Genomic DNA, 24,647 nt, shown 5'->3' with positions numbered 1-24,647 from the left:
ACCTCTTCCTATAACACAGGCTTGCAAATCCAGGAAACATCCTAATGAATCTCTTTTGGACCCTTTTCAACTTAACAACATCCTTCCCATAGCTGGGTGACTAGAACTGCACACAGGCCTCCAAGTGCGGTCTCACCATTGAACCTATTCAGCTGCATCATGATACCCAAACTTTTGTACTCAATACATTTCCCAATGAAGGCAATCATGCCAAACATCCTTTGTACAACACTCTCCACCTCCTGCCACTTTTAGGAAACTATACATCTGTACTTTCAGATCTCTCCTTTCTACAACACTCCATGGCTCTACCATTTACTATGCAAGTCTGCCCTGGCTTAACATGCCAAAGTGCAATACCTTACACTTAGAATTAAATTCCATTTGCTATTTCTTGGCCCACCTTCCCAACCTAGATCGAGTTGTAACCTCGGATATCCTTCCTCACTGTCCACTATACCTCCAATTTTGTTGTCATCTGCAAATTTACTAACAATGTTAACTACAATGTCATCCAAATCATTAACGTCAATAATAAGCAAAAGTGGATCCGGAACTGACCACTCCACTAGTCACAATGGAGCCACCAGTCAGAAAAACAACCCTCTGCAATTATTCTGCCTCCTCCTTCCAACCAGATTTTGGATTTGAATGGCTACTTCACCTTGATTGCCATGCAGGGTAACCAACTAGCCAAGCATTTGGGACTTTGTCTATATGGATTTTACTAAGGCCTATGACAATGTCCACTGCTCTGCCTTCACCAATCCCCTTGGTGACCTCTTAAAAAAATCTTATATGTGAGGCACGATTTCCCATGCACAAAGCATGCTGACTACCCTTGGTCAGCCCATGCTTATCCAAATGCTGATAAATCCTGTCCCCAAGAACCCCCTCCAACAAACTTTCCACCACTGATGAAGGGGCTCTGCGATTTCTAGCTTCCCACAAGATCTGAGCATGTACTTGGTCAGGCTCTGAGGATTTATCCGCTTTAATGAGATTTAAAATCACTAGGATAACGTCTATGCCTTAGTTTCTATGATCTCATCAGTAAAAAACAGATGAGAAATATTCCTTTAATGTCTCATCCTGCGCTCTACACAAAGATGGCCATGCTGAGCTTTAAGGGGACCTATGCTTTCCCTAGCCACCTTTCAACCTTTAACATACATGTTGAATCACTTAGGATTTTCAATTACCTTGTCTACAAGATCCATTTCATGTTCTCTTTTTGCCCTCCTGGTTGCTTTCTTTACTTTTACACTTCTTATACTCACAGAAGGAATCGTTCTGCCTAAATCTGATGGATGCTTCCTTTTTTCCTCCTCGTCCCCTTATCTACAAATGGACTCTCCCAATCGACCCCTTCAGGTTCGCTCCAAAACTGTCCTTGTCCCAATTTAGGACCTTGTGGGCCAGTCCTATCCTTTTCCATAACTACTTGAAAACTATAGAATTATTACCACAGGTTCCAAAGTGCTCCCCCACTGACACTTCAATCATTTGCCCTACCAAGTACCACAAAAGGTTTGTGAAAAGAAGTGAAATATCTTTATTGTCATTGTACAAGTACAATGAGATTAAGATTGCAACCTCCCTATCGATGCTATAAAAATAAATAAGGTAAAAATAAAAATTAAAAATAAGGTAAAAGTACAAATAGGTATTATGGGGGGCATTTAGCAGACTGATTCAGTGCAGTTAAAGGTCTAGGGATAAAGCTATTTCTCAGTCTGGAGGTGCGGGCGTTGAAGGCCTTATAACATCTGCCAGATGGAAGGAGTTCAAACAGACGGTGGCATGGGTGTGTGGAGTCCTTACGGATGCTGGTGGCTTTTCTGAGGCGGCGTGTGTTGTAGATGTCCTCCAGGGTTGGGAGCTGTATCCCAGTGATGTCCTGTGCTCTGGAGACGACCCGCTGAAGAGCTCTCCTATCTGCTGCTGTGCAGCTGAGATACCACACAGAGATGCAGTATGTTAGGATGCTCTCTGTGGTGCAATGGTAGAAAGTCACCAGCATCTGTTGGGGCAGACGAGCTTTTTTTCAGCATCCTCAGAAAAAAACAGTCGTTGCTGTGCTTTCTTGACTAGTGCAATGGTGTTAGTGGACCATGTGAGGTCCTCTGAAATGTGCGTGCCCAGAAACCTGTTGGCATTGATTTCCTTTTTCAGGAAGATGCATTAAACTCACAGCACACATAACATGATCTCAACCTTCCTGTACAATTAATCAATTCTTTCTATAATATTTTATATATCCATTTGCTAGAAGCATTGTTGTTATCTACAGTTGTGATAATAGGCTTTTCATAAAATGGAAATGCTAAAACTAATTCTCACTGAGTAACTCGAAGGATTTTGTTCAATCATAGTAAAGATCCACTTCAGAGTGAGCTGTCCACATTTATACCACATTGTCTATGGCAAGATGTTTAAGCGCTGTTTTGCTTTACATTCATGGAAATGAAACATGATTTGACTTTTGTGTAAAACACATATAATAGACTCCCAGGAAAAGCATCAAAATGAAATACGTAGCACTTTCAAGTATTTTCAAAGGTTTCTACATTTTGAGAAATTTGCAGCTTTCCTTATATTTCAGAGTAGCAGAATAAAGTTTTCAGTAAGGTAAACAGAATTAATATTCTTTTAGTTTGTTTATTTAACAGAAAGTGGCTGTAACTTACAGACTTCTCATGTGTGGCTCGGGATGGGAAGTCTATTTCTAATATTTCTTTTAGATTTTGCAGCACAGTACTCTCGGGAGACCTGGGGCAAAAAAACACCCATTAGCAATTAATTTACTTAACCAAACAATGTGAAGATTATTAAATTTCAGTCAGCACTCAAAATAGGATAGTATTGTAAACCACTTACCAAAGGTGCATGTTAGCGTTCAGCTTATTCTTCAGCGGAGCTACCACTAAGGGTAAATGTATACCATCACTTACTTTAAAGTTTGTCAGCAGTAAGCACAAAATGTAAAACTAATTTATCAGGAACACATACCATGATCAGCACCAAGGAAACAGCATTCAGGCAACATTTTAGGGTGTCTAGGGTCCACTTCCAGATTTATTGAGACATTGTTACCTATGACATCCAAAACAAATAAGAAAAGCATGTAATACTGATACACAATTCTTTGCTCAAATAGATTATTCATCTCTGAAGAACTCTCCTTGTAGCTTTGGTGTGTTTCTTCGGGAGCCTTTCCATCATTCATTATTGTTTTAAAGACTTTAAATAAAAGTTTTGTATATAAAAACATCTAGTAATATTCATTCTACCCGCTACATCCTGCCAAGTGATGGAAAATACAAAATCAATTCTTATTTTTCTCACCTTATTTTAATTGGAACCCTATTATGCATTTCATTGAATGCAGCACAAACAAATGTGCTAAGAAAAACAAGAAGGGGGGTGGTGGATTTAAAAGAACTATGCCCCATGTTAAAAAATCACAAGTGTCCAGCAAGAGGTACAGAAGCCTGAAGTTCCACACCACTAGGTTTGATAACAGCTACTTCCCTACAATCATCAGGTTCTTGAACCAACCTCCACAACTCTAACCCTAAGCCTACCTCGACAACAGAACACAGTGGACCACTTTTTGGCATGAAGGGGGGGGGGGGGGGGGGGGGGAGGTGAGGGGAGAGAGGAGAGAGATGGACAAGGGGGAGGAAGGGAGAACAATGGACAATGGGGACCTGGTGAGGGGGTGACTGCTGTGGGGGTGGGGAGGGGGGTGGAAGAGAACAAAAGGAGGAGGCGACGTGCTTTGTAACTTTGTCAGTGCCATAGACATACCCAAGTAGACATCTTGAACATAAACGAAAGGAAACATGAAGACATAAATAGAAGCGAGCAGGTCATGTCTTTTCCACGACTTCATTAAAATCTTGGTTGATATTTTTCCTGGGTTTTACCAGCCCCATATCTAAATCTCTATTTTCAACATACTAAGCAATTGAGCTTCCACAGTACTCTTGTGGAGAAAATTCCAAAGATTCATTACCTTCTCTGTGAAGAAGTTCAATCACAAGTATAAACTTCCTTGGTTAGGGAGATTAAATCTGTGTACAATATTCCACATGCTGCCTTACTAGAGCTCCACAAACCTAAACAAGACACCCCTATTCAATCTATTTGTTCAATCATAGTAAAGATCCACTTCAGAGTGAACTGTATACATTGGGTATGCAAGCAAAGAATTTTACTCTGCCTTGTCACAAGTGACAATAAAGTATTCCATTCCATTGCTCTATCATTGTCTTGTTTTTATAATGTGTATTTTGCATAAATGCCTTGTTTTCTTTGCATTCCATTTTCACTGTCTTGTAGAATTTGTGTAATTTATGCATCATTTATGTTTTTTGGGTTGTCTGAGACTGTCTGTGATTCTGCTACAGACAAGATTTTCATTGCACCTGCACCTCACTGTGCATGTACATATGACAACAAGAAACACAACTTGACTGCTAGTCATCATCATGACAGCAATTAAATGTAGCTAAAGAAAAGGTAAAGAGAAAAGATGAGTTTCTTTTTACAAAATCTATCTTGATATCACTGCCATGAGAAGTCTTAAGATTATTTTATAGAAATGTGTGAACATCTGCTAAGTAAACTCTTTGTGATTTTAAAAAAAAATGAAGGTCAAATGATTCTAAAAAGATATAGAAACATAGAAAATAGGTGCAGGAGTAGGCCATTTGGTCCTACGAGCCATCACGTTCATTCAATATGATCATGACTAATCATCCAAAATCAGTACTCCGTTCCTGCTTTTTTCCCATATCCCTTGATTCCGATAGCCCTTAGAGCTAAATCTAACTCTCTCTTGAAAACTAAACAAGATACAAAATGCTGGTAACTCAATGGGTCAGGTAGCATCTCTGGAGAGCATGGATAGGTGACGTTTATGGTTGGGACACTTCTGTAATCCAACGAAGGGTTCTAACCCGAAAAAGCTGAAAGGTCCTGACCCGAAATGTCACCTATCCATGCTCTCCAGTGATGCGGCCTGACCCGCTGAGTTACTCCTGCACGTTGTCTCTTTTTTTGTAAACCAGCATCTGCAGTTCCTAGTATCCACTTGCCAAATGATTTACATTTTTCCTTTGAGAGTATTCAAATATAACTTATAGTTAATGATCGTATTGTACTCAGGGCAATTCTCCTTGTTGTTGATGCTCGTGCTGGGTTTTCAGGTTCAAGCACCCAGGTCTTCTCATCTATTTCATCCATAATATCCCAGAACTCCTTTAACGAATCCAGAGCTGCTAGAAACTGACTGTGCAGATTTTCCAAAGAGCTCTGGAAAAAAAAATCAAAAGGAAAACTGAGTTCTTTAATTAAGCAATGGAGAAACAGTTTGTACATGCATGTACTTGCAAAACACGTTTCATAAAGTTTCACATATCACTTATTAGAAATTTGAACCCCGTGGGATAGCAATAGTGTGGTAACAAAATGGACCAAGGGAGATGAAGCAGCTGATAGGTCTTGTTTATTTTTCAGACTAAGTATTTGAGATCAGTTTTCTTTTTGAAGTGCATCAGGCTCGGTCAACATAGATTTTAAAATGCACAATGAACACAACGCTCACAGTACAGTAAGAACAAGACGACACACTGAAAATATGCAGATAACAATGTGAAGCAATGCATTTTGACTGGAAGAGTGAAAAAAGTTAAGATAAACTCAATGCTTAATTTTGACCATGGATGCAAGAAAGGAGACATAGGCGCATAAATAATACAGTGTTCAAATAGGTATGAAGAAACGGCAGATGCTGTTTTAAACCGAAGATAGACACAAATAGCTGGAGTAACTCAGCCGGTGAGACAGCATCTCTGGAGAAAAGAAATAGGTGATGTTTTGGAGCGAGACCCTTCTTCAGATTCTGCAGTATTCAAATATGACGTCAAATAGAAGAAGCAATTAAAAAGGCAGAGCAGTTTTTGCAATACAAGTAGACATCTTGAACATAAATGAAAAGAAACACGAAGACATAAATAGAAGCGAGCAGGTCATGTCTTTTCCATGACTTCATAAAATCTTGGTTGATATTTTTCCTGGGTTTTACTAGCCCCATATTTACTAAATCTCTATTTTCAACATACTAAGCAATTGAGCTTCCACAGTACTCTTGTGGAGAAAATTCCAAAGATTCATTACCTTCTCTGTGAAGAAGTTCAATCACAAGTATGAACTTCCTTGGTTAGGGAGATTAGATCTGTGTACAATATTTCACATGCTATCTCACTAGAGCTCCACAAACTGAAACAAGACACCCCTATTCCTGTATATAAATCTTCTGACAATAAAGGCCAACGATATGTTTTCTCTTCAAGCTGTTTGCTGAGTTAATATATCCACTTTTTAAGTGATTTGTGTAGGACTCCCATTTCTCAAAGGTATCACAAAATGCTGGAGTAACTCAGCGGGTCAGGCAGCATCTCTGGAGAGAAAGAATGGGTGATGTTTCGGGTCGTGACCCTTCTTCAGACTGATGTCGGGGGACGGGACAAAGCAAGGATATAGGTGGAGACAGGAAGACAGTGGGAGAACTGGGAAGGCGGAGGGGAAGAGAGGGACAGAGGAACTATCTAAAGTTAGAGAAGTCAATGTTCATACCGCTGGGCTGTAAGCTGCCCAAGCGAAATAGGAGGTGCTGTTCCTCCAATTTGCGGTGGGCTTCATTATGACACTGGTGGAGGCCCATGACAGCAAGGTCAGACTGGGAATGGGAGGGGGAGTAGAAGTGCTCAGCCACCAGGAGATCAGGTTGGTTAAGGCGGACTGAGCGAAGATGTTGAGCGAAACGATCGTCGAGCCTGCATTTGGTCTCGCCAATGTAGAGAAGTTAACATCTGGAACAGCGGATACAATAGATGACTTTGGAGGAGGTGCTGGTGAACCTCTGCCTCATCTGGAAAGACTGTTTGGGTCCTTGGATGGAGTTGAGGGGGGAGGTAAAGGGACAGGTGTTGCATCTCCTCCGATTGCAGGGGAAAGTGCCTGGGGAGGGGGTGGTTTGGGTAGGAAGGGACGAGTGGACCAGGGAGCATATGTCTCTGAATTTCTCATCATTTAAAAAAAAGCCATGATAGACAACTTCACATATTTTCATCCAACATTCCATCGTCCATGTCCTTAATCCATTCACTTCTCCAAAAGTTTTCTAAATCCTTCTCCTCACACCCCATATTGCACCCAGCCTTGTATCATCAGCAAACTTATCACTGATTTTGATTGTGAACGGGTAAGGTACAAGGAACCGGTCACATCCATTCGACTCAAATTGACCCGTTTGCACCTACACAATGGTTTCTGATCATCAACCAATCCTCAATCTATGCTTGTATATTACCCATAATACTACATGCTATATTTTTTTAATAATCTCTTAGTCAAAGGCCTTCTGAAAATTCGATACATGTTGAGTAGTAAGCCTTAGAACACAAAGTACCACCGGTGTAACTCATTAGGTCAGGCAGCATCTCTAAATGATACGGATAGGTGACATTTTGTGTCGGGACCCATCTTCAAAACGTCACGCACGCAATTGAACCAACACGCAAGCCTTCAGCTGGTTTAACCTCAAAAAGATCCTGAAAGATTTGTCAAACATGAGTTTCATCAATCTGCGATGACACTGCCAAATCTTGTTAATATTTCCCACATATCCAGTTCTCTCTTATTTAGTTACCAATTCTAATGAGCAATTGCTTGCCTTTCATTAAACAATGATTAGGGTAACAAGAACATATTGTGGCCAATTCCAAGTGCCACACTATAGAAATGGCATCAAGGCCTTAGATAGAGTCTGAAGATTTACTAAAGTGGAACCAAGGGTGAAAGATCTTTTTTTTTAGAGATACAGCGCGGAAACAGGCCCTTCGGCCCACCGGGTCCGCGCCGCCCAGCGATCCCCGCACATTAACACTATCCTACACACACTAGGGACAATTTTTACATTTGCCCGGCCAATTAACCTACATACCTGCACGTCTTTGGAGTGTGGGAGGAAACCGAAGATCTCGGAGAAAACCCACGCAGGTCACGGGGAGAACATACAAACTCCGTACAGACGGCGCCCGTGGTCAGGACCGAACCTGAGTCTCCGGCGCTGCATTCGCTGTAAGGCAGCAACTCTACCGCTGCGCCACCGTGCCGCCCTTTACTGCTTTACTGAAGGGAAAGGGAACCTGGCTTGTGCTTAGAATAAAGCAGACGAAGTTCAGCTGCAATAGATATATTACAATATCTCAATGGCCAGAGGGTTAATAACAAGCAACAAGAACAAGAACCACCAAAACTGACATGGCGACAGTAATCTTGAATAATAAGTCCTATCTGAACAATACAGAAATGGGCCCTTCAGCAAAACATATCTATCCGACCAAGCTGCCTATCTACACTAATCCTATTTTCTTGCATCGCTCATTTCATATTCATGTACCTGTCCAAGTGCCTTTATATGTTATCACTGCACCTGTCTCTACCACCTCTTCTGGCAGCTCATTCCATATAACCCCCTCTCTGTGTGCGAGATTCCTGGTCTCAGATATCCTTTAAATTAACCCCCCCTCTTATCTTAAACCTGGGTTCTCTATTTGTAGCCTCCCCTCCATGGTATCCTTCGTATCTACCATTTTTCTGCCCGTCATAGCCTTATAAACTGCAATAAGGTCACCCCTTCTCCCCAACGTCCTACCGTCCAGGATGAACAATCCCAGCTGTACTAACCTCTCCTTGTAACTATAGCCCTCGATTCGAGGCAACATTCTGGAAATTATTCTGCACTTTTACATGCTGTGCCATCTTTCCCGTAGCAGTGACCAGACTGTTCTTTAAAGTCCAAGTATGCCCTTATGAAGGTTTTGTACAGCTACAACATGACATCCCGACTCTTATACAAAATACTTGAACCTTTTGAGGTAAGTATGCCAAACGCATTCTTCAGTACCCCATTTATTTGTTTCACCATTTTCAGGATACAATGAACATGTATCCCAAGGTCGTGTAGGAAAATAACCGCAGATGCTGGTTCAAATCAAAGGTATCACAAAATGCTGGAGTAACTCAGTGGGTCAGGCAGCATCTCAGGAGAGAAGGAATGGGTGACGTTTCGGGTCGAGACCCTTTTTTGGACTGGAGTCTGAAGAAGGGTCTCGACCCAAAACGTCACCCATTCCTTCTCTCCTGAGATGCTGTCTGACCTGCTGACTTACTCCAGCATTTTGTGATTCCTTCGATGTATCCCAAGATCTCTCTGCACATCAACACTCCTAAGGACACCCCCAATTTTTGTATACATCCTGCCCCAATCATTTGACATTATGATGAAAAGATTCACATAAAGAGAAATATTACGGGAATATGGGGAAAGTGCAGGGCATCTCTGGAATATTGACAAAATAGTCTGAATGGCTACCTTTCATTTTGTATGATATTAATTTCATGAACTATGTTAAATGGCAATGCAGCAAAAGTATTTTCTCATTTTTAACTTAGAATGGAGGTTTGCAGTACTGATGTTTGAACCTGCTGTTCATTTTTAACTAGAGTAGGGTATCTTGGGGGAAGCCACCTTCTTGCCATTTGCTATGGCCTTGGTAGTTTTTCCAACTATGTAACAAATAATTCATATTATCCAAACAATTTGGATCTATCAAGATCATCAAGAACTAATCAAAAATGTTTCGGCACAGACATATAATCATCACTGCAAATCAGGTTTAAAATAAACTGGGGACCTTCCAACTATAACTCATAGTCGATCATATTTTCACAGGAGGTTTAGACATAGATTAATGATGTTGACTTTTAAAAGAAATCAGGATTCATCAAGATGTCGATGGCTAACAGGTTTATGCAAGAATGTGTTCATATCCTGCTTGAAATTAGCTTTACTACCTCATATAAATCTGGGCATCAACTTAAATTGATATTCATGAAACTTGAATAGAATTCAGCATTTGAGAAACTACAGTCCTGGCAATGGTACACAATAACTTCAAGTGTCTAGCTGAATGGCCAGAAGAAGAAAGATTCCAAGGAACCAAGTGAACTCTATTACTGGCAGCTTCTGGGAAGGCTTGTATGGAACTGAAGCAGTGTTAATGCCAAGCGTGACCTACAGTATCAACAATGCTAGAACAGAGAGTATTCACTGCAATTTCATTAGTGGTGGCCATAGATAAGAAAATAAAATGGATCCTAACATTTCCATTTCAGGTGGGAATGTACTGGTTTGCTGGTTGGTTTCCACAGCATTGCTCCTGATGATTTGGAAGAAACACTGTGCTTGATTTGTTGCCAATTCACATTGTCAGCCTTGTTGAAGCACCACAATTCAGAACACACAATTTATTTACAAACTGCAAGGACAGTGGCACCACTTGGGGGCGTGGCTGTGTTCTGCAGCTGTGGCTCACCGGCAGTCTCTCCGTTTTTTTTTGTGTTTTTTTGTCATTGTCGTTGTTAAATGTACGTTTTGTTTTATTTTTAATTCTGTGTATGTGGGGGGGTGGTGGGGGGGGTTGGGGGAAACCTTTTTTTCAATCTCCTCCTCAACGGAGATGCGACCTTTACCGTGTCGTATCTCCGTTCGCGCTACGGCCTAACAACGTGTAGTCGGCGGCCTCCAGCTGGGATCGACCTCGAAGACTCCGGTCGCAGGGCCTGGACTTATCATCTCGGAGGCTTCGGCCGTGGGCCCTGCAGACCGCAACATCGGGAGTTCGCAGGTCCCTGGCTGGCGACCGGCTTTTGGGAGCTCCAACCGTAGCAGCTTCAACCGCCCCGAAGCGCGAGGTACGTTCAACCCGCCCGCAGGCCCTTCATCGCCCTGCGTGGCCTGGCCGCAGCACTTTACATCGCCCGGTGGGGGCTCAGGACTCTCATCGCCCTGCGTGGCTCGGCCGCAGCACTTTACATCGCCTGGTGGGGGCTCAGAACTCTCATCGCCCTGCGTGGCTCGGCCCTGGGACTTTACATCGCCCGGTGGGGGCTTCAAGGGGTTGGGAGCCTCGACTGCCTCGTGGCGCCACGGGAGAAGAATGAGGAGGAGATAAGACTTTGCCTTCCATCACAGTGAGGGTATGCCTAGAGCAATCACTGTGATGGCTGTTTTGTGTAAAAAATTGTATCTGTGTGTCTTGTGCTTTTTGATGTCTGCTGCCGGACCCTGACGTGAGAGGACGCTGGCGTTGAGTATTCGCCGCTTTTCCGTCAGGATAGTTTGTCTGTTTGTCTCTATGTTAATTGTATTTGTAAAGCGCTTTGAGCATGTGATAAGGCGCTATATAAAATAAATATATTATTATTATTATTATTACTTGTAAATTGTGCGGTGAGAGTGCAATATCAAACTGAGGATGGGGGGGGGGGGGGGGGGAGAGGGAAAGAGGGAAGAAAAAGGAGATAGTGTGACACAAACTGGGAGAGTGGGGCAGGGGAAAATAAAAGAGAACAAAAGAGAAGGAATACAAACTGGGAGAATGGGAGCAAGGTGGGAAAACAATGATACGAGTGATCTGTGATGTGCACATATTTGTCCTGCAATTATTCTGGAGGCTTTATTGGTGCTCCCAGGGGTCTGAGACTTTCCGAAGAGCAGTGGGTTGAGAGACCTTTTACCACTATTATTGTTTTTGTATGAAGTCCATCAAACGTTGTGAAAACATTGAGAAATTACAAATTTGCTTAAATAAATGTCTTTATAATTAGTGATCTGTCAACTGATCCTTTGTACTCCGAAAGTTTGGGCAGATACGATAGGAATTGGAGAAAAAAAAAAGAAATTTCCTGCAAGAGAATGGTTCTATGGGAGATTTGCCTCCATATCCGTCACGAAGACTGGGGCTCTTTCCCAAGATGACGCCAAAGCCAGGCGACTCTTTGTGTGCTGGTCCCAGAAGGGCAGCACAGTGGCGCAGCGGTAGAGTTGCTGCCTTACAGCGCTAGCAGCACCGGAGACCCGGGTTCGATGCAGACTATGGGTGCTGTCTGTACAGAGTTTGTACGTTATCGCCATGACCGCGTGGGTTTTCTCCGAGATCTTCAGTTTCCTCCCACACTCCAAAGATGTACAGATAAATTGGTTGGGTAAATGTAAAAATTGTCCCTAGTGTATGTAGGATAGTGTTAATATGTGAGAATCGCAGGTCGGCGCGGACCCGGTGGGCCGAAGGGCCTGTTTCCACGCTGTATCTCTAAACTAAACTAAAGAGGATCTGCTATCATACATAACAATCGCTCCACTCAGTCTGAAGAAGGGTCTCGACCCGAAACATCACCCATTCCTTCTCTCCTGAGATGCTGCCTGACCTGCTGAGTTACTGCAGCATTTTGTGATACCTTCGATTTGTACCAGCATCTGCAGTTATTTTCCTGCTCCACTCTTTTAAATCTTTTGTATATTTAAGTTGATGCCCAGATTTATATGAGGTAGTAAAGCAGATACCCTTTATCCTGCATCTGAATTGTGGCAATTGTTAAAACATAGGGCACAATGTAGAAACTGCAGGATCCAAAGGGTCACGACTAATTAACCAGTATTTTGTGATATTAAGCATAAATTTGGCTGGGCAGCCTGCACGTTAAACTATGAAACCAGCTACATACATCAGAGAGGAATTACTCGCCATGGTTAAAATTTGACATCTCAGATGGTCCAACTCTTCCTCTGAACTGCACTGAAGTGCCAGCCCTACATTATACATATCCAATTTACTGAGTAGAGAGTAAACACACAAATATTCTAAGACAGGAGATAACTGGAAAGGATGTTTCCACTGGTGGGAGAGTCCAGGACCAGAGGTCAAAGCCTCAGATTAAAGGGCTCCTTTTTAAAAAGGTGAGGAGGAACTTCTTTAGTCAGAGGGTAGTTAATCTGTGGAACTCATTGCCTCTCAGGGGTGTGGAGGCCAAGTCAGTGGATATTTTTAATGCAGAGATAGACAATTTCTTGATTACAATGGGTGTCAAGGGTTAATAGACAAAAGAACAATAGGTGCAGGAGGAGGCCATTCGGCCCTTCGAGCCAGCACCGCCATTCAATGTGATCATGGCTGATCATTCTCAATCAGTACCCCGTTCCTGCCTTCTCCCCATACCCCCTGACTCCGCTATCCTTAAGAGCTCTATCTAGCTCTCTCTTGAATGCATTCAGAGAATTGGCCTCCACTGCCTTAGTGGTAGTGGTACAATAACTCAGCCCACACTTCAACCATTTTGATAGGTGTGCTATGAATTCCAACCCCCTGCCAAACCTAAGGGTCAGCTACTTGCATACCAAGAAGTTCGATTTCCAATGCACCATAGTGTTTGCAGTGGAGGAGGAATAAATGTTTAAACCTACCAGGTGTACTTTACATGGCCTGAAAACATAAAATGCTGAAAGTGCGAAAATATACTCCATATCCCAACATTATTATTCCAGATCAAAGATGACGGATTCTTTTTTATAGCAACACTCATACTTTGGCTGAGAATTCAGGAAATGCAAATAACAAATTTGCAAATAACAAAATAACAAACAACTCTCCCAGTGGACTGTGCCTGAACCCCTGTCAATGGATCATCAACTTCCTGACGGACAGGAAGTAGCATGAGGCTGAGAAAGCACATCTCAGACCCACAGACCCTCAGCATGGGAGCACCGCAAGGCTGTGTACTCTCCCCTCTCCTTTACTCTTTCTACACCAACCACTGCACCTTCACAGACTCCTCTGTCAAGCTCCTCAAGTTTGCGGATGACACAACCCTGATTAGACTGATCCAGGATGGGGAGGAATCTGCCTACAGACGGGAAGTAACACAGCTGGCATCCTGGTGCCATTGCAACAACCTGGAGCTCAATGCTCTTAAGACAGTGGAACTAATTGTAGACTTTCAAAGAGCTCCCCCTCCCCCCACTCACCATCAACAACACCACAGTCACATCTGTGGAGTCATTTAAGTTCCTTGGAACCATCATCTCCAGGGACCTTAAATGGGGGGCCACCATTGACTCTACAGTCAAAAAAGGCCCAACAGAGGATGTACTTCCTGCGGCAACTGAGGAAACACAATCTGCCACAGGCAATGATAGTCCAATTCTATACTGCTATCATTGAGTCCGTCCTCACCTTCTCCATCATGGTCTGGTTTGGCTCAGCCACCAAGCACGACATCCGGAGGCTGCAACGGATCGTTCGATCAGCTGAGAAGGTTGTTGGCTGCAACCTTCCCCCAATTGACGAACTGTACACTGCAAGGGCCAGGAAGTGAGCGGGCAAGATCATCTCTGACCCCTCTCACCCTGGCCACAAACTCTTTGAAGCATTTCCCTCTGGAAGGCGACTCCGGACTGTCAAAGCAGCCACAGCCAGACATAAAAACAGCTTTTTTCCACAAGTAGTAGTTCTACTCAATAACCAAAGTCAGTAGTCTCTTTTTTGCTCTGGTTTATTTTCACCCACATGTTTAGACCGTAGTGTTGTATCCTTATTGTTTTGATGTGTTTATGCTTTATTCTTAATTGTTAACTGTATGTTTGTCTTGTCATTTGTGAGCGGAGCACCAAGGCACGTTCCTTGTATATGCACATACTTGGCCAATAAACGTATTCATTTATTAATTCATTCAAATTAGGCTGATGGATGTCTTCATTTTAAAATACATCAATGGGTAAAGTTCAAATGTTATTTTTAAACAATATATCTCCCATTTTATAGTTTGGTGAAATACACTACAAATATAGTTAAGGACAGAGCTGCATAAAATAGGCATTAGACTTCAGACTTTAGAGATACAGCATGGAAACAGTCCCTTCAGCCCAGAGTTTGCATCAACCAGCAATCATTGTACACTAACACTATCCTACATACTGGGGCCAATTTTACAATTTTTACCGAAGCCAATTAACCTACTAACCTACTGGTAAGTAGGAAAGCATACAATTCTCTATATTAACAGCATAAAAGGGAATCCTCACATTGTTTGTCCCATTTTGCCCTTTAGTGGAAAATCCAATTACTTGGCTTCCTGCACCCAAAATCTTTACCTCAGCTTTGTTTCAATAGACAATGGACAATAGGTGCAGGAGGAGGCCATTCGGCTTCGAGCCAGCACCGCCATTCACCATGATCATGGCTGATCATTCTCAATCAGTACCCCGTTCCTGCCTTCTCCCCATACCCCCTGACTCCGCTATCCTTAAGAGCTCTATCTAGCTCTCTCTTGAATGCATTCAGAGAATTGGCCTCCACTGCCTTCTGAGGCAGAGAATTCCACAGATTCACAACTCTCTGACTGTAAAAGTTTTTCCTCATCTCAGTTCTAAATGGCTTACCCCTTATTCTTAAACTGTGGCCCCTTGTTCTGGACTCCCCCAACATTGGGAACATGTTTCCTGCCTCTAACGTGTCCCCTGCCTCTAACGTGTCCAACCCCTTAATAATCTTATACGTTTCGATGAGATCCCCTCTCATCCTTCTAAATTCCAGTGTATACAAGCCTAGTCGCTCCAGTCTTTCAACATATGACAGACCCACCATTCCGGGAATTAATCTAGTAAACCTACGCTGCACGCCCTTAATAGCAAGAATATCCTTCCTCAAATTTGGAGACCAAAACTGCACACAGTACTCCAGGTGCGGTCTCACTAGGGCCCTGTACAAATGCAGAAGGACCTCTTTGCTCCTATACTCAACTCCCCTTGTTATGAAGGCCAACATTCCATTGGCTTTCTTCACTGCCTTCTGCAGACTGACACTTGACAACGTCTGGACCAAGACCCTATGTCTTGTCGGTGTGACAGAGTACAGATTTGAGTTTTGTGCTCAGTCCTTTCGGATGCAGGCTCAGGCTTTTTGCTTTTAATGTAAACTATTCTGAAAGGTTTAGTCTACCTCAGCAATCTCTGCTGAATGTTTATTTATGGTTATATTACAGTAAAGTGCCTCCATCTGCTGTGCAAGTCCAAGGCAAATAGTTGTCTCCTTCAGCGTGCTGTGCTCAATTGGGCCAAGCAGCACTAATGTACATCAGTGCGCATGGTCAATATGAATGTAACACTGTAACAGTACCGAAAATGCCAGCAATTTTATTTCTTCTTTTGATTTTAATAAAATAACTTATTCAGATATGATATCAATGATTTTGAAATCGTTTTGATCAATATTTTCATCTAAAGTACCGAATTGCTGTATTGACCAGAAGTGTTTAATTTTCACAGGCCTTGAGGTTTCCTTCCTCCACTGCCAACAGAAAAATAACTGTGTTTTGTACCACTTACAGAATTTAAATTCCATTTTGATCTCACCTCGCAGAAATTTTCAAATACTAATTTCCATGTTTAACTCCAGGGCCCCAAAGCAGTCAGGTGTGCAACTATTCAATTACCAGCATAACTCAGTCCCCACAAAAAGCACTGATGTTACTCTTGTTCATGTTCATTCAAAACTAGTCTTTCATTCTCCACAAGGCAAGACCCGTTTTGGGTCTTAAAATGGGTACATTGACAAATAATAATGAATATTTCCACAAATGTCCATGTTGCGCAAGACAGTTACGTAGAACACAATTTTTTTTTTTTTTAAATCACACTGATTAAACATGACACAGACAATCTTATAACCCCCAAACTCTGCAGGAGCTAAAAGGCTGACCTCACTACTTAGGAGGCCGGTAGCACGATCGGGAACTGAACGTTTCTGCTGATCATTAGGAAAACCAACTTCATAATTAACGAGAATGTTTCCAGGGATTCAGTCAAAGATTAGTCTGTAAGAAGTGAACCCCTCGCCTTCAGGCGACTTTTCTTGAGAAAGCCATAGACTGAGATTTCCTTTTGTTCAGTTGAAAGCAATAGGTTAACAACCCTGTCACAAGATAAAGTTGTCCAGCGAGATAGTGGTTACATATGGGCGCAGGCCAGTTTGCCCTTGATGTTCATTCCTCACTAGTCATGAAGTGCCATCTCAGCTTCAAACCACTGGCTTTATCTGATCATGCTGTGAAACACCTGCACTGGCTATCAGGCTTTGGCTTGATGTGCAAAGACCTGCCATCATCTGCTTGACATTGCTCCAGTTATAATCATTCATCTGAATGAATATGTCAGAGCAGCAGCAGCAGCCCTCTCATCACAGTAACAGAAAAATACATCAAAACATTATCATCTCAGCAAGAAGACAGGGACCATAAGGAAAATTATGCATTTCAATATAGGTGCCATGTAAAAATGTCAAGCTATAATTTTAGCAAAGGAAGAAATGCATGCTTTAATTAAAAATATATTCAAACACTACAGCTTTTTTGGATCAATACAGAAACTCAAACTACAAATGATTACAAAATACATATTTTGTGATTACATTTTGGTTACAATTAATTGGCCTCAAAGCAACCAATGGGTGCATATGTTTTAAAATAATTGAAAAGCAAAAGGAGGTATAAAGATTATGGTCTATTAATTCTATGTTTTTTATCTGACACATGGTGTATTAAATTGATTGCAGTCATATTCATTGCACACAATTCTATGAAGTTATATCTGTCACTGATGCATATAATACACTTATACACAAAGACTTCTGCTGTAATACGAAGCAGGCTTACACACTGTCTAAATTGGAAAATCAGGTCTTAACAGGAAGGTAAAGACATGCCTGATTGAAAGTTAATGGGAAAGTCCTTACTTGCACTGCATTTTGAGAGTCCATCCTTCACCTTGGCCTATGTGTTATCTTTATCAATGGACAAGGTCTCTCCAATTCCGCAGGCAAAGCATCTTTCTTTCAGTGGAAGACGAGAGATATGAAGGGGTGAAGTGGAGCCTGACCACTCCAAGGATCTCCATGTGTCAGGATGCCCGCTTGTACAATGGAGGGTGTCACTCCCAACAAAAGGTCATCTAATTGAAGCAGCTCCCCTTTTAGAACCATAGCCTCGAGTTCTTCCACCATGTGGAGATCACTTTTGCAAGCTTGCACTTCATCCCTACCTTCTGAAACTGCACCAAAAGCCTGGATGTGTAGCACACAGGCTCCCAGCTCCTTCCGCAGAGTGAACAGAGAAATAGCCTTATCAGTGATTCCAGAAGAAAATAGTGCAAGTGCCCTACAAAGTATCTGCATGTTTCCATACACTCGGCCAGTAAACAAGTGTAAGGCGTGCTATGGCAGAGAAGACTACAAGATGAGTTCCGGAAAACAGATTCATCAGCAGAGGAATCTAATGGTTGGAATGAACAGAGTGGGTTGGAGGGCCTGCTTTCATCTGCAGGAGTGTATGAGACTGATAACTGGTTAATCAGATGTTGATTCCAACTTCTTGTCCTATATCTTATCACTGAATTCTGCTTTTGTTCATTATTTCCCTTTCCCCTTCTTAAACTGTGGAAGATCTCCCCGACATTTTCTAGTTTGGATGAAAGTTCATTGCTCCAAAATGTTAACAGTTTCTTCCTGAATACTGCATATTCTGCAAACTATTTCCGCCATTTTCCTTCTTTTTTTTTTAAACTTCCTCTCTTCTCGCTTCCCAACCTACCTCCTCCACACCCAAATATTTTATAGAGTTTGGAAGTTTTTTCCAAGAAGGATAAAAAAATTCTTGTCAACTCAAGAGGACAAAACTAATGGCACCTTGCTCATTATCATTCAATGCATTAAGACCAATTTATAATTCTACTTGTTCACCAATAGACAATTTTATCTAATTACAGATTACTCAGAATTCCCTAAATTGTTCATCTAACAAATAATGCTAATAAAGTATCAGGAAAGATTAGTTCTGATGATGTAAAAATACAGGGTCAAGATAAATCAAAATGTTTCAGTTGGAGGTGTGTAGATATATCTGATTGGAGCAGCAGAATCAAAGTAATCAAGTGTTTGATCCAGAATGAAGCCAGAGGAAATAAACAAATTTCAATGGACTGGTGCATCTTTTAAAAATTGTCATGTTACATTATTTCCACAGTACCAAGGAGTGGTCACTGCTGCTAATTATATACATCAGTAGAACCATGATCACTCCAAAGACGTACAGGTATGTAGGTTAATTGGCTGGGTAAATGTAAAAATTGTCCCTAGTGGGTGTAGGATAGTGTTAATGTACGGGGATCACTGGGCGGCACGGACTTGGAGGGCCGAAAAGGCCTGTTTCCGGCTGTATATATATGATATGATATGATATGAGTACAGCACCCGTAGTCAGGATCGAACCTAAGTCTCCGGCGCTGCATTCGCTGTAAAGCAGCAACTCTACCGCTGCGCTACCGCTGCATTCGCTGTAAAGCAGCAACTCTACCGCTGCGCTACCGCTATAACTTAGCGCCAGCCATTTGGAGTACATGGTCCGATCATAGTCAAACCCAATGTTTCTTCACTCAAATTCTATCAGCCCATGGATGTTTGTTTGAGATTCAGGAGGAGGAACTCTGACCAACTTTCTTCATCCATCTTTTGGCAAAGATCAAAGACCAGGAACTTATTTCATTTCTACAGTTCAACTAATTATTAGATGAACTCGATATACCACAAGGGAGTGTGTGTGTAAGAATGAACTGCAGATGCTGGTTTAAACCGTAGACATAAAAAGCTGGAGCAACTCAGCAGGACAGGCAGCATCTCTGGAGAAATGGAATGGGTGACTTTTCGGGTCGAGACCCTTCTTCAGACCCATGGGAGACCCATAGACACATGGGAGTCACCAGCAAACAAATGACTTTGATGCTTTCATTATTGTTTTCATCAGAATAAATCTTGTTTAGAGAAATTAATGTTAAAAGTTGACTCAGTTACAGCAAAGACAGTTTTACCAAAGGATTGCTCTTTGATACTACAAGAATAAGATGAATTATATACAGCAGTGATTTCAGAATTTGACCAGTACCTCATGCGTCCAAGAAAGCACAAATGGAACAGGAAAATCTGTGGCACAGTCAGGTGGTTCAGCTGGATACTGAAAATAAAGAGAAAGGAGATCAAATGAGGACTAATTTGCTAACAGAGGTGTCACAAAAAGGAAAACAAAAGACATTTGATCTCTGAATTTGTTTACTGATCTTTACCACACAATTTCATCTGAACATGCCTTTTGAGGAAGCTATTTTATAAAAATAGTATTGGAGAAGAGACTCAGGTTAGGATAAGGATAGGATATTTAGAAACGATTGGAGGATGAAGTTTTCACCCAAAGGGTGATTGAAATCTAGAACACATCATGTGAGGGAATGATGGAAGAGGTACTTATGAAACTTAAGAAATATTCCTACAAGTGCATGATATGCTGTTGCAGAAAGGACTACAGACTGAGTATCAGAAAACAAGATTCATAAACAGAGGAACCTGATGGTTGGCTTGGGCACGGTAGGTTGGCTTTCATGCTCTATGACTCAATACATCAGGAGGTGCAGATCCAGAGCAAGCAAGATCATGAGGGACCCCTGCCACCCCACTAACGGACTGTTCCAGATGCTACGATCAGGCAAACGCCTCCGCTGTCACGCTGTGAAAACGGAGAGGATGAGACGGAGCTTCTTCCCACAGGCCATCAGGACTGTCAACTTTTATAACCCCAGAGACTAAATTTTTGTCGACACTAATAGTAACTTATTAACTTTATTTATATGCTGTAACTGTAATTCTTTTTGTGCACAACCCGCAGGCATTGCCACTTTCATTTCACTGCACATCGTGTATGTGTATGTGACAAATAAATTTAACTTGACTTGACTTGATAACCGATTAGAGATATTGGTGCAGATACAGAAGCATTCATATTATTTCAGTTCATGATTTCATAGATCGATTTGCCCTCCTACCCATTTCCCTTCCCCAAATTGATAAGCACACATATTAGTATTAAAAAATGCAATTCGTGATTGACCTCATCAGGAAATAATGACTGAAATTCAATGCACTGTATAATAGCCAGAAAGTTTTGTTTTAAGTTTAAACAAGGCTTCACAATGTATTGTTAATTATTATCAACCCTAAAAGATTTTGATTCTTGGGTTAGGCTTCAATGTCGGGAGCCCCAACGTGGCAATTTCAACAGCCTGACCGTGTGAGAAGACGGCAGGGAAGAGAAAAGACATTCTGGCCTTCCACCAGTGAGGAGGTGACTGGAGAAGACTCACTGTGATGGATGTTTGGTTTTTTTTCTTTTTGTTTTGTGTTGGTTTTGAGATTGTATGTGTTATTGCTTTATTTTTATTGCTTCTCATTGTTGGACTATGGGTAACGGAATTTCGGCCAAAGACATGTTTTTTTGGATGACAATGAAGGCGATTCTGATTCTGAATCTGATAGGTGCAACCAAGGCAGAACTAGTGCTTGATGAATTGGTCAAGGCAAGTCAGGGCTGTACTATACATTTTCTACATTAGAGTTGCTGACACAAGTACATTATTACAAACACCAGAGATTGATCCACCTTCAGTTTGCATGGTTGTAAAATAAACTTTTTTTTGTTAAATAATCATTCAACGGATGGGGTTTTGCAGGCTGAGCCAGTATTCAATTTCCTGTTCCTAATTGCTCTTGACAAGCCGACGGTGAGCTGCCTTTTTGAACCGCTGCAATCATTGATATATGGGTAGACCCACAGTGTCGTTAGGGAGATCCAGGACTTTGTTCCAGTGACAGAGAAGGAACAGAGATATATTTCCATTACAGGATGGTGGGTGGCTTGGAGGGCAACTTTGAGGTGGAGTGTTCCCATATTTTTTGCTGCCCAAATGGATCAAATGACAGTCAGAGCTACATCAAATTCTCAAAATATAAATTTCTTGCTCTTAAAAAAGTCAAGGCTCATCAGGGCCGTGCTATACAATTTAATTTACTCCAAACAGTTAAATTGCACTGATAGAGAATCAACTCCTGGAAAAAATGCAAAAGCAAGTCTGAATCAGGCATTTTTTCCCCCCACAAGTCTGCAGCTTGAAAATTGAAGTAGGATAAAAATGCAAGATTAAATAATATCTAATTCCTCTTTTGCCATGGTAAATAAATACATCTTCCTGACCCAATACCAGTTCGTTTTAAAATAATATTCTAAACTGCTGTTCACATGAAATCCCAACGTTACAACTTTAAATCCATTACCAGTTCCTCACCTTTGATTTTAATTTAATTGTGATCATATGCTCTCGACCTGCAGAATCCTCAGCCTTCAGCTTAATGGTCCTGAACTCTGTATCCATATAAGCAAGCCTGAGTAGAAAATATATGAAAGGTTTATGAAATCAAAGTCTACTAGCAATTTGAAGTGTTTGCTTTACTCCTATTAATCTGAAACTAATATCAAAAAGACAAGGTCTTGAGTGCCAAGCATTTCTCCTGTCGCAGATTTACTGTTGTTAATACACCAGTCTGCTGCTTAATGCGATCATATATCAGAAAGTTATTTACGATCTGTGTCAAGGCTCACGCTGTGGTCAGTGAGCACCATGTTTCAGTTTTCCATCATGGGTACCTTTGGCACACACAGCAGGTTCCTGTCAGCCTTTACTTATGCACACATAAAACATCCTGTCAGTCCTTTGATCAATTTTTGCAGTTTTATACTGCATTAGGCCAGGCAGGATGTTTTTTTCTAGCTTATAAAGTTATTCATGTTTAATATGCTTCTTGTCATTAAGGCTTTTGTCCTGCAAACTATTTAAATTTTCAACAAAACTGATCATTGGTCCACAGTTTCTCCACATCCCTACTCTCCAGAATGACTCTCCACTCAACACTTGGACAATAAGTACACAAATGTTAGCATGTAGTTCAGCAACTACAGCTCAGAGTTTATCACCATCAGCTCCTCCAAATGTTGTCAAACTCAGGGAACTGAGTCTCTGCTCTTCCCTAGGCAACTGGATCTTCAACTTTCTAATGGGCAGACCAGTCAGTACGGACTGGCAACAACACTGCCTCGATGATCATCAGAACAGGAGCAGCTCAAGGCAGTGTGCTCAGTCCTCTGCTCTACTCTCTCTATACCCATGACTGTATAGCCAGACATGGCTCCAACGCCATCTTCAAATTCACCAACAATAGAAGCGTTGTTGGATGAATAATCAGTAATGATGAGTCAGAGTACAGAAGGGAGATCGATAATCTGACTGAATGGTGCCAGAAATACAATCTTGCTCTCAACATCAGCAAGATCAAGGAGTTGATTCCTGATTTTCATCATCATCATATATATACAGCCGGAAACAGGCCTTTTCGGCCCTCCAAGTCCGTGCCGCCCAGCGATCCCCGTACATTAACACTATCCTACACCCACTAGGGACAATTTTTACATTTACCCAGCCAATTAACCTACATACCTGTACGTCTTTGGAGTGTGGGAGGAAACCGAAGATCTCGGAGAAAACCCACGCAGGTCACGGGGAGAACGTACAAACTCCTTACAGTGCAGCACCTGTAGTCAGGATCGAACCTGAGTCTCCGGCGCTGCATTCGCTGTAAAGCAGCAACTTAGCAGTGGAGGGAGTCGACAGCTTCAAGTTCCTGGGCATTCACATCTGAAGATCAGTCCTGGGCTTAGCACATTGATACAATCACAAAGAAAGCTCATCAATACCTCTACTTCCCTCGAAGATTGAGGGGATTTGGCATGTCGCATATACTCTAAATAAATTCTACACGTGTACAGTAAAGAGCACACCGCCTGGCTGCATCATGGCCTGGTTTGGTAACTTGAACGCCCAGAAATAAAGGAGGCTGCATAAAGTGGTGGACATTGCCCAGTCCAGCATGGGTATTGACCTCCCCATCTTCGAAAAGATCTACAGGGAGTGCTTCCTCAAAGACAGCTAACATCAAGAACCCACACAATCTTGGTCACGCACTCATCTCACTGCTACTATGGGGAAGATGGCACAGGTACCCAAGAACCAAGACGTCCAGGTTTAAGGACAGCTTCTTCCCAGCAAGCATCAATTTCGAAAACCACGTTGCAGAATCCTTCCTCAGCAACAATCTATTTAGTTTGGTTTAGAGATACAGAGTGGAAACAGGCCCTTCCGCCCACCGAGTCCGTGCTGACCAATGATTAGCCAAACCTCGGTTCAATGTTATCCCAGTTTTGCATCCTATACACTAGGGGCAATTTACAGAAGCCAATTAACCAATGGACGCCTTTGATATGTTGTACATGTTTCATTATGGAAGGAAGTACAAGAAACTTACAGATATCAAACAAATAACAAACTTGTTATTTGATAAAAATAACAAGGTTTAAGAAATACATTTTTTCAAGACCAGAAAGACAGTTTCGAACCCAAGTAGTATAAAAAACAGAATAGAAAATTATAAATATTTTAGTTGGCATTACAGAGTTCTCCAGACTCAAAACTGCCATTTAGGAATAAAATTACAAAAGTTATGGCTTTTTAAGGCAAATAATACAAAACTATAAACCTGTCATTTTAGTGTCAGTTATGCAGTTTGTCAATGTACCATCTGAAAAGGAATGGCTGCACATTTAAGTATGAATGAGCAGACAGAAACTGGGTCTCAACTTTTCACTATTGTTAAAAGCTTGATGGACTGCATAGGTAAAAGGGGAAATTGTACAGGGGCACATGGATACAATGTGTGGTGAAATCTGGAAATAGATTGCATTCAAAGTGGATA

The 24,647-nt window shown here is 41.7% G+C and overlaps 1 protein-coding gene across 2 annotated transcripts in view; it reads right to left on the bottom strand.

Moving 5' to 3' along the window:
• fancl (FA complementation group L) overlaps nucleotides 1-24,647 on the bottom strand; it is a 62,267-nt gene that overhangs the window by 3,398 nt on the left and 34,222 nt on the right. For both annotated transcript variants that reach the window (XM_078404769.1, XM_078404770.1), the window contains 6 exons: nucleotides 22,130-22,226; nucleotides 19,903-19,971; nucleotides 5,172-5,322; nucleotides 3,013-3,096; nucleotides 2,881-2,926; nucleotides 2,691-2,772 (listed from right to left, as the gene is read on the bottom strand). In XM_078404769.1, the coding sequence (XP_078260895.1) occupies nucleotides 2,691-2,772; nucleotides 2,881-2,926; nucleotides 3,013-3,096; nucleotides 5,172-5,322; nucleotides 19,903-19,971; nucleotides 22,130-22,226 (529 nt within the window). The remainder of the gene's footprint in view (nucleotides 1-2,690; nucleotides 2,773-2,880; nucleotides 2,927-3,012; nucleotides 3,097-5,171; nucleotides 5,323-19,902; nucleotides 19,972-22,129; nucleotides 22,227-24,647) is intronic.

This window comes from Rhinoraja longicauda, chromosome 9 (genome assembly GCF_053455715.1).
Source record: "Rhinoraja longicauda isolate Sanriku21f chromosome 9, sRhiLon1.1, whole genome shotgun sequence".
Classification (NCBI taxonomy): domain Eukaryota; kingdom Metazoa; phylum Chordata; class Chondrichthyes; order Rajiformes; family Arhynchobatidae; genus Rhinoraja; species Rhinoraja longicauda.
Note: the sequence above shows the minus strand (reverse complement) of the source record. Positions and strands in the feature narration are given on the sequence as shown.